This window comes from Juglans microcarpa x Juglans regia, chromosome 6D (assembly GCF_004785595.1).
Source record: "Juglans microcarpa x Juglans regia isolate MS1-56 chromosome 6D, Jm3101_v1.0, whole genome shotgun sequence".
Classification (NCBI taxonomy): Eukaryota; Viridiplantae; Streptophyta; class Magnoliopsida; order Fagales; family Juglandaceae; genus Juglans; species Juglans microcarpa x Juglans regia.
In genome coordinates this window covers 19,187,621-19,198,697 of record NC_054604.1, presented here as the reverse complement: position 1 = coordinate 19,198,697, position 11,077 = coordinate 19,187,621, and the positions used below count along the sequence as shown (strand labels likewise).

Here is an 11,077-nt window from a genome sequence, read left to right as displayed (position 1 = left end):
GCTTCCATCAATGGTGGCCGCCACCCCAAGTGACGGTTAGAATGATTTTTAATGATTGTTTAAAAATAATTACCCTTAGGGATTTTCGAAGTTTAGGGTCCTAAATTTTTTTATTTAAAAAAATAATTTAATGTAATTGAGTTTATTGTAAAATTTGTTGGATGTTGAGAGGGAATGCAAAACCTGAATTTTAACCCCAATCTTGACAACTACACCATGGAAAAGATTTATGTTTGGAGATTAAAAAAAATTATTAGAAAATTTTTATATCACATATTATTCACGTGATATAATTTAATTTTAAAATTAAATTTTAAAATTTAAATCTTATACATTAAATTATGTCATGTTGATGGTATGCAATATAATGTACAAACCTACAAATAACAGATATTATTAATAATTAAGTTGAAAAAAAAACGTAAGGAAAGGAAATAAGGAAAAAAGAAAGAAAAAAAAGAAAAAAAAAAAGAAAAGAACACTGAACGTATATAAATAGGGGTGTCCATAACGTTGTGACATCCCAGTGCCAGTGGCCAGTAGCAAGGCAACGCGAGATTAGGAAGCCAAGAAAAACTAAACGCAAATGGCTGCTGCTTTAGCACCGGCCACTCCTCTCCGCCTTAATCCCTACGCTGCCATTCGTTATCTCTCCCTCTATACCAAACATAATCGTATTCCCGACATCGTTCGCAATTTCTCCAAAACCAAACCCCTCGTTTTCCCGCCATTTCATCACGGGCCAGTCCCTCTCTCTGGCACCGGACTTGCAGTTCCTCGCCGTAGATGCTTCTGTACTATCGTCGCCGGAACTCTCCAGTCCGGCGAGGCAGTGGAGAGGACGAAACCGGAATCTGCCGAAAAGTGGAGGGGCGATAGGGCAGAGAAAATTGGGGAGTTCAGGAAGAAACTGAGAATTGTGGATGTAAAGGCCGGGCCCGATGAAGGGTTGGGTCGGGTGGGGCAGACCCTGGTCGTAATGGGTTGGGTTCGGACTCTTCGAGTTCAAAGCAGCGTTACTTTTATTGAGGTAACAGTCATTTGTGTCATTGTATAATTGTATTTGTGGTTTAGTTGTAGTGGCTCTATTTGGTTTCCGAGAAAATCTAGGGAGAGAAATGGAACCAAACATTTAAATGAAGTTGTAAAATTCAGTCAACTGGACCTAGATACGTTGAGTTCAGTTCTCGAAGTTTATTCTGCATACTGATATGACAATAAAAAGGCGACTGTTTTTGAAAAACTATATTTGCAATCTCTTAGGCTTCGTTTCCATGATAAACTCATCTCAACTCCTGTCAACTCATTATTATAATTTTTTTAAATTTTAACATAAAATATAATAAATAATTTAATTTTTTTAAATCTTAAAATAATAATAATATTAAAAAATAATATTTTAATAATATTTTATTATCTCCACTCAACTCAACTCACTTCAACATCTAAACGCAACTTTATTTTGAGACACCAAGACACACAAGTAATGCGAAAAATATACATCAATTAATAAATATAGTTTTGACTTTTTTTATAACTAAAAGAGGTCCCACAACAAACGGTGTGTCACACCAGGCTTGCAAGTAGCATAACCTTTTTTTCTATTCTCCTTTCCCAGGGTAATATTATGATTAAGTGTAGATTTGATTTTACAATTTCTGGTTAGTTGATATATAATCATACGAAATTGAAACAAAATTGGACTCTATGTCTATTTGATGGTGTTCTAATCGATAAAATCTTTTGATGCTATATATACGCTATTAAAGCAGTGGGGTATTCATGAGGGGCGGTGATATTTTAAATTTGAGAATATGTGGTTAAAAGCTGATGGGTTTGTGGAAAATGTGAGACCGTGGTGGTCCTCTTATCAGTTGTCGGGTACACCTAGCTTTGTTTTAGCTGGAAAACTCAAAGTTTTGAAAATGACTTGAAGAAATGGAATGAGGAAGTTGTTGGGAACATTGTTGATCAGAGAGAGTCTCTTTTCGAGGAGCTCCATTATTTTGATGAAAAATAGGTTTTAGGGGTTCTCTCAGTTGATGAGAAGGAAAGGAAACTCGGTGTTGCAACTGAGCTGGAAAAAATCACACTTATGGAGGAGATTTCTTGGCGACAAAAGTCTCGGACTCTATGGTTGAAGAAAGGGGACAAGTACCAAATTCTTTCATAGAGTTGCCAATACTCATCGAAGAAATAATGCCATTGAGGTGCCTCACTCGGAAAGTAGTGTCCTTATGGATCATTTAGATATTAAGGATCACATTGTTCACTTTTATGAAAAGCTTCTTAGGGAGCAATATTCTTGGCGACCTAAGGTTTGATGGACTGGTGTTTGATTCAATTGATTAGTCTAGTGCAGTTTGGTTGGAGAGAACGTTTGAAGAGGAAGTGCTCAACATGATAAGAGAGATGGACAAAGATAAAGCCCCGAGACCATATGAATTTTCCATGGAATTCTTTTAGGCTTGTTGGGACATTGTTAGGGAGGACGTTATGAAGGTTTTCTTGAATTTCACTCATATAGAAAATTTGAGAAAAGTCTTAATGCTACCTTCATTGCGCTCATCCCAAAAAAGGTTGGGTCTATAGAGGTGAAGGATTTTCGTCCCATCAGTTATGTTAGTGGAGTGTACAAGATCATCTCAAAGGTTCTTGCCAATCGCTTGAGTGAGATTATGAAGAAGATCATTACGAAGTCACAAAATGCCTTTGTCAAGGGAAGGCAAATACTTGATTTCGTTCTCATTGCTAATGAATGTTTGGAGAGTACAATCAGAATTGGAGTGCCAGGCATCCTTTGTCAACTTGATATGGAGAAGGCTTTTGATCATGTTAACTAGGATTTGTTGGTATCCTTGGTAGGTAATGAAGCTCTCTACTGTTACATTTTTGGTTTTGGTTAATGGCACTCCAACTGGTTTTTCTAATAGCTCCCAGGGATTGAGACAAGGGACCCTTTGTTCCCTTTCCTTTTGATTTAGTAATGGATGTTTTGAGCAGAATGTCAAAAGCAGTAGTGGATAGGGGCTTCATCTTGAGCTTCTTAGTGGGTAGCTCATTGCGTGGCAGCATTAATGTCTCTCATTTACTCTTCGATGATGACACTTTGATCCTTTGTGAGCCAAATTCTGACCAGATTCATTCGTTATTGGCACTTTTGTTATGTTTTGAAGTTGTTTCCAGTTTGAAGGTGAGCTTGTCAAAGTCTGAAATGGTCCCCATTGCTTTGGTCAATAAGTTAGGGGATTTGGCTGATATTTTGGGTTGCAAGGTATTACTTTGCCTATGGAGTTTCTTGGTCTTCCCTCGGGAGCACCTCATAAATCCAAGGCAATATGGGACGAGTCACGAGGTTATTGAGAAGGTCGAATATAGATTGGCTAGTTGGAAAAAGATTTAATTGTCCAAAGGGGGAATAATCACTTTAATCAAGAGTATCTTATCTAATATCCCAACTTATTTCCTATCTTTATTGCCTTTGCCTACAGGAATGGCTAATAGAATGAAAGGATCTTTCGTGCTTTTTTGTGGGGAGGTTTGGAGGATGAGAAAAAATTCCACTCGCTTAAGTGGGACAAGATTTGCACTCTTTTATCTTTGGGAGGTTTGGGGTTAGAAAGTTGAAAGTTTTTATAAGACACTTTTAGGGAAATGGTTGTGGCGGTACCATCAAGAAGGGGATGCCCATTGGAGGACTGATATTGATGCCAAATATGGGCGTATTTGGGGAGATTGGTGCTCAAACAAAGTAAGAGGGGCGTATGGTGTGGGAGTATGGAAACATATTCGAAAGGGATGGGGGGTTTCTCCAGAAATTTCAGATTTGAGGTGGGTGGGGTAACTAGATCAGTTTTTGACATGACTTATGGTGTGGAGATGAGGTCTTGAAGAATGTTTTTCCTTCTCTTTTTAGGATTGCCTTTGATAAAGGTGCTTCCGTGGCTGATTATATGGATAATTCTGCTGGTTTTATTAAGTGGTCAGTGAGATTTATTAGAGACGTCCGGGATTGGGAGGTGGGAGATTGCTGATTTTTTCAGCTTGCTCTATGCTCTAACCATAAAGTCAGGAGGGGATAATAGATTGCTTTGGATTCATCCTGGAAATAAGAAATTCTTTGTTACATCTTTGTACAAGGTCATAGCGATACATTCTCCTACTGATTTTTTTTCCTTGGAAAAATATTTGGAGAAGCACAACGCCTCTAAAGGTGGCTTTCTTTGGTTTGTTGGCTTCTCATGGGAAAATTCTTACTTGATACGCTGAGAAAGCGAGGCATAGTTGTAATGGATTGGTGCTTTATGTGCAAAAGGTGTGGTGAATTGGCGGATCACTTTCTTCTCCGTTGTGATGTGTCGAAAGCTTTGTGGGGTGAGGATTTTGTTAGGTTTGGCATTGCTTGGGTGATGCCCAAGAGGGTGGTGAATCTTTTGGCTTGTTGGAGAGTTATTTGAGGCACTCAACAAATTGTGGCTGTTTGGAAGATGGTACCTCTATGCCTTATGTGGTGTATTTGGAATGAGAGGAATGGACACTGTTTCGACAATAAAGAACATTCGTTGGGAGGGATTAGAGATTTTTTCTTTCATACGTTGTTGCTTTGGGCTTTGTTTATTGTATTGGATGGGCTAGTCTTGACGACTTTTGTGCTGTTTTTCCAGCTTTAGTTTGTAATTATGCGTTTTTCTCTTGTATATTTCCTGTGTACTTGGGCTATGCCTAATTATGTGGATTAATAATTTTTCTTACTTATAAAAAAAAGAGAGAGATGGAGCCAAGTCCGCTACAGATTATACACTTGCATTACTCATAAAAAAATCTATTGAATGAAATAGGATTTTGTTACTCGCTGTCAACTTCTTACTCTATTAAGGTGTACTTGTTATATCCTTAGGTCAATGATGGTTCCTGCCTTTCAAATATGCAATGCGTGATGGATTCGGATGCCGAAGGATACGATCAGGTAGCTATCACTATGAGCTAAAATGGTTCCTTCTTTTAAAGTCAAAAGGTTATTGATCACCCACAGATTAAAAAAAAAAAAGTGAAAACCTCAACACGTATGAGATGATGAGTGTGTTGTATAGGAATAAAAAGATGTACAATGTACACCTTTGATTGGCTTATGAGGTATCTGTCCATAAAGATTCCCAAGTTTTCAAAGCCTCAATGTATTTGAAACTGATTCGCTACAAGGCTAAAAACGTTTTTTAAAATGAAGAACCTTCCATTGTTTGCATTGTTCACATGATGTGTTCTTGCGGTATATTTGCTTCATTCCTGGACATATCTAGCTTTCATTCTGTCCTTTTTCAAGCTCCGGAGCTAATTGATAGGTAGAAGCTGGTTCTATTGCAACTGGTGCATCAATATGGGTGCAAGGGATTGTGGTGGCCAGTCAAGGTTCAAAACAAAAGGTGGAATTGAAGGTCAAGAAAATTATAGTGGTTAGTATTTTTATTTATTCTTATTTAACAGGGTTATTGCAGCACCTTTATGATATTATGCTACCACATAGACTTCTGCGAAACAAATTTGTTTATTTTATACACTACTAGATAAATCTTCAGTAGTTTGCATTTTAATTTCTAATATTCTGGCATATTAATATGTACATATATGTGCATGTGAGTGTACTTGAAAAGAAACAGAAAGAAAGAGGATGGTATGAATTTTGGCACACGTCTTTGAGCCTTGTCTGATACAGCAGGTAGAACTTATGATGAAATTTGCGACTTACTGTAAGGTTAGAGTTTAGCTGTTTGTGTACCCCTCCCTTTCCCCCCGCCCCCACTCCAAGAAAAAAGGAAGAGAGATTACAATTTTCAAAAGTAGGGCATGTGCTTTATTGATGGTTCACAATTGGAAGTATTCAAATGTAGTGGATTAGATCTCCAAGGCTAAGCCTCAAAATTATTAGGCTGAGCCCCATGTTCTCATTGTTCTAAGTATCTGATACTTGGATGGTAGAGGGTAACAGTATATGTTCCTGTTTGATGCTGGGTAGTCATATAAGGTAATTTCTTAAGTTCTAGGTTGCTGCATCAAATAGAAGAATCTTTTTAATTTGACCTAAATCTAAGCTAAAAATTAAGCTGTAATCAACTTTCTTCCCATATTGAAGCATCTTACCCAAGTCATTGTGCTGATTCTTCTTTGCAGCCAACTTTTAGAATTATATGTACTGCTTTCTGGCCTCTGAACATACAATTTCCACCAAACAAAGAGAGGAAATTTCTGAACTTAGACAAATAAATTTTTTTTTTAATTTATTTTATTTTATTTTTTTATAAGTAACCTTAAATAAATTCAAGCAGATAAGAGGTGTCTGACCTTGAAAGTAAACTGATTTATATTAGAATAGGAAACAGTGAGATTAGAACTCGGAAGTTTTCAATCATATTTTGTGGCCTATTGTATGTGTGTATGTGTGTTCTAGTGTAGGGGGAGACACCTTCTCTGCAGTGAGCTTCTAGTGTAGGGGAGCCTATCCCTTTGAACCGTTTATTACCAAATGAATCAACTACACTGGATTGGATGCTACAGAAGGTGAAAGACCTACAACACATGATAGGTATGGACTGTGTGGGTTATGAAGAGCAGTTTTTGGTGCTACTTACTGCCATTGAAGCGGGCCACACACAGTCTAAGAAATCAGGGTTGAAAAAACAGCGGGAGCTCAAGCGCCTCACTTGGTCCTTGAATTATGAAGGAAGCTCAAGCCGTGAAAGATCAAAAGGGAAGGGGCTTGCTTCTCCTTTATGAAGCCAAAAATTGTATCTTGGAACGTCCGGGGGTTAAATGAGGCAAATAAGAGGCTTCGTATAAAAAATTTGCTGGGAGAGTGGAGGGCGGATATAGTATGTTTACAAGAAACCAAGCTGAAAACTGTTTCTGGAAGACTAGTTCGAAGTGTTTGGAGTTGTACTTATGCGGATTGGGTGTATCTTGCTTCGAATGAGGCTTTAGGTGGAATATTAGTAATGTGAGATAAAAGAGTCGTTAACAAAATGGAGGAGTTTGTGGGGGAATATACAATGACATGCTCTTTTAAGAGTGTGGCAGATAATTTTGTGTGGGCCTTTGCTGGGGTTTATGGCCCAAATGTTGACAATGACAAAAGATTTTTATGGGAGGAACTTGTTGGGCTACACAGTTGGTGGGAGCTTCCTTGGTGTATAGGAGGGGATTTTAATGTCATGAGATCCACTAGTGAATGGTCTGGTGAGAGTAGGATGCGACCTGCAATGATAGAGTTCTCAGATTGTATTTATGAGTTAAACTTGTTGGATATTCCTCTCTCGGGGGGCACATTTACTTGGTCGAATAATCAGACATGGTCCCGGCTGGACAAATTTCTCATCTCACCGGAGTGGGAGGTGCATTATCCAGAGGTGTGCCAAAAGAGATTGCCTCGTCTTTGCTCAGATCATTTTCCTATCTTATTGGACTGTGGGGGCATTCGAAGTGGGCGCTGATACTTTAAGTTTGAAAACATGTGGCTGAAAAGTGAAGGTTTTATGGATAAGGTGAGGCAATGGTGGTCTTCTTATCAGTTTTACGGTAACCCCTCTTTCATCTTAGCTTGTAAACTAAAAGCTTTGAAAAATGCCCTTAAGCTTTGGAACACACAATCCTTTGGAGATATAGGGGAGCGTAAGAAACTCATGGTGAAAGAGTTGCAATAGTTTGAGCAAATACTTGAGGCTAGAGCTCTATTACCAGAAGAAATATCGAGGAAGGCTGAGTTGGTTTCAGAATTAGAGAGAGTATTATCATTAGAAGAGATTTCATGGCGCCAGAAGTCGAGAGCATTGTGGCTGAAAGAAGGGGATCGGAGTACAAAGTTCTTCCATAGGGTTGCTAACTCTCATAGAAGAAATAATACCATTGAAATGTTGAATATTAATGGTATGGTGTGTGAGGAGGCCCCTGTGATTAGTGACCATGTGGTGGATTTCTATGAACAACTGCTTATTGAACGTGAGGGATGGAGGCCAAAGCTGGATGGTCTTGGTTTTGATACTATTGAGCCCCAAGAAGCGGCGTGGTTGGAGAGGCCTTTTGAAGAGGAGGAAGTGTATGATGTAGTGAGACGTATGGGTAAAGATAAAGCTCCAGGCCCAGATGGCTTCTCGATGGGCTTTTTCCATTCTTGTTGGGAAGTGGTGAAAGTGGATTTATTGAATGTGTTTCAGGAAGTATCCTTGGTTGGGAAGTTTGAGAAAAGCCTAAATGCCACTTTTATTGCGTTGATCCCTAAGAAGATTGGTGCGTTGGAGATTAAGGATTTTCGACCCATCAGCCTGGTGAATGGAGTGTATAAAATTATCTCCAAGGTTCTTGCCAACAGATTGGGAGTGATTCTGGGGAAGATTATTACGAAACCACAAAATGCATTTGTTAGGGGGCGACAAATTCTGGATTCAGTTCTTATAGCAAATGAGGTCCTAGATAGCAGATGAAAGGCTGGATCCACAGGGTTTCTTTGCAAATTAGATATGGAGAAGGCATATGACCATGTAAGCTGGGATTTCCTCTTGTATTTGTTGGGAAGATGTGGCTTTGGGGTTAGATGGCGTAGTTGGATCAGTTGGTGTATTTCTAAGGCCAAATTTTCAGTCTTGATTAATGGCTGCCCGACCGGCTTCTTTAGCAGCTCTCAAGGTCTAAGGCAAGGAGATCCTCTGTCTCCACTTCTCTTTGTTATCGTTATGGAGGCATTGAGTAGGATGATATCGGCGGTGGTCACACACGGCTTGGTGGCTAGTTTTCCGATTGGTGACCTCAATGGGGGTACTATTATTTTGTCTCATTTACTTTTTGCAGATGACACCCTTTTATTTTGTGAGGCTGATCACAACCAGTTAAGGACATTGAAGGCTCTATTATTGTGCTTCGAAGCAGCGTCAGGCCTGAAAGTTAATTTTGACAAGTTAGAGTTAATACCAGTGGAGAATGTGAGTAATAGTAGGCAGCTAGCTAGTATTCTTGGGTGTAAGATAGCTTTTCTTCCCATTACCTACTTGGGATTACCTTTGGGGGCTGCTGCCAAGGCCTCATCTATTTGGGATTCCGTTATTGAAAAGATAGAAAGGAAATTGGCAGGATAGAAGAGATTGTATTTGTCGAAAGGTGGCCGGGTGACTCTCATTAAGAGCACCCTTTCTAACTTACCTACGTACTTTCTTTGTTCCAATTGCCTGTCAGTGTAGCGGCTCGGATTGAGAAACTGTATCGTGACTTCCTATGGAGTGGGATAGAGGATGAATTCAAATTTCACCTGGTCAGCTGGGACAAGGTGTGTAGACCAATCTCATCAGGTGTGTTGGGTATAAAGAATTTGAGAACATTCAATCGTGCCTTGCTTGGGAAGTGGTTATGGCGGTATAACATGGAGATAGAAGCCCTATGGAAACTGGTGATTGATTGTAAATATGGAAGCTTATGGAGGGGCTGGTGCACCAAAGAGGTAAATGGGGCAAGTGGTGTGGGGATGTGGAAACACATTAGGCGTGGGTGGGGGGACTTTATTTCTCATTCTAAATTGGTGTTGGGGTGGGGATTCCGTATTAAGTTTTGGGAGGATATTTGGTGTGGTAGTGAAGCTCTAAAGGATGCCTTTCCAGCTGTTTTCCGAGTGGCTCGCAATCAGGAAGCATCCATTGAGGACCTCATGATTATATCAGGGGACCAAGTGCAGTGGAATGTGACATTTAGTAGAGCGGCACAAGATTGGGAAGTAGACATCTTTGAGGCCTTTTTCTGCCTTATATATTCTGTGAAGCAGAATAGACAGCAAGCTGACAGTTTATGGTGGAACCCTGCGGGTAAGGGCATCTTCTCTATTAGGTCCTTCTATAAGTCCCTTTCCCAAGCCGCAACCATTCAGTTCCCATGGAAGAGACTTTGGAGAAATAAGGCGCCTCCGAAAGCGGTCTTCTTTACATGGACAGCAGCATGGGGGAAGATTCTGACCACTGACAACCTGAGGAAGTGACGGATAGTTATACTAGACTGGTGTTGCATGTGTAAGAGATCCGGTGAGACAGTGGAACACTTATTGTTACATTGCGAGATAACTAAAGCCTTGTGGGTGGAAGTTTTCAGTTGAGTAGAGTTATCCTTTGTGATGCCGGCAACTGTGGTTGATCTGTTGGCCAGTTGGACACTTTCGAGAGGAGTTCAACAAATTAAGGAGGTGTGGAAAATGATCCCAATTTGTATCATGTGGTGCATTTGGCAAGAGCGCAATGATCAGACTTTTGAAAACAAGGAGCGGTCGCCGGAGGAATTTAGAGCTTTACTTTTCCGTACTTTATTGCTATGGGCCATTGCTTTAGATTTTAATGGCCTGAATGTTCATGACTTTCTAGCTTCCCTTTAGTTGACCTAGATAGGTTTTATTTCTTGTATCCATCTTGTGTACTTGGGTTTTTGCCTATCTCTATTTATAATATTATCGATTACTTATAAAAAAAAAAAAAATGTGTGTTCTAGCATGCATGTGAAGTGAAACACTGATAAGGGTCAGCAGAGAAATATCTTTAATTTGTGTTGACTATGAATGTCCTGTGTATAGCTTGGAAAGAGTGATCCTTCTTATCCGATCCAAAAGAAAAGGGTCAGCAGAGAATTTTTGAGGACAAAAGCTCATCTTCGTCCGAGAACAAACACTTTTGGAGCGGTATGGTTCTGCTTCCTGTTTACCATAGTGTGGTACTATGTAGCAAATGCTTTCATGTCCAGGGTGATTTTTCTTCAGGGCCATAATGTGGTCCTTCGTCTTTTGTTTTACGTTTTCTTGCTTAATGGTGCATCATGGTTCTAGGTTGCAAGGGTAAGGAATGCATTGGCCTTTGCTACGCACAAATTTTTCCAAGAACATGGATTCGTTTGGGTCTCAAGTCCAATTGTGACAGCTTCAGATTGTGAAGGAGCGGGTGAACAGTTCTGCGTGACTACTTTGGTATGCATTTTAGATTTTAAAATAGTTTGTTCTATATAATGTCTGATGTTTATTACATTTAATTTTTTGTAAGGTAACGCAAAACTGCTTTTAAAAGAAAACCTT

At 39.5% G+C, this 11,077-nt stretch overlaps 1 protein-coding gene across 1 annotated transcript in view; it reads left to right on the top strand.

The window, feature by feature from the left end:
* Nucleotides 1-508: 508 nt before the first annotated feature.
* Nucleotides 509-11,077, top strand: part of LOC121234461 (asparagine--tRNA ligase, chloroplastic/mitochondrial) — a 28,954-nt gene continuing 18,385 nt past the window's right edge. Inside the window, exons 1-5 of the mRNA XM_041130401.1 lie at nucleotides 509-1,030; nucleotides 4,898-4,966; nucleotides 5,340-5,450; nucleotides 10,586-10,690; nucleotides 10,835-10,972. Coding sequence (XP_040986335.1) covers nucleotides 587-1,030; nucleotides 4,898-4,966; nucleotides 5,340-5,450; nucleotides 10,586-10,690; nucleotides 10,835-10,972 — 867 coding nt within the window. The 5' untranslated portion in view covers nucleotides 509-586. The remainder of the gene's footprint in view (nucleotides 1,031-4,897; nucleotides 4,967-5,339; nucleotides 5,451-10,585; nucleotides 10,691-10,834; nucleotides 10,973-11,077) is intronic.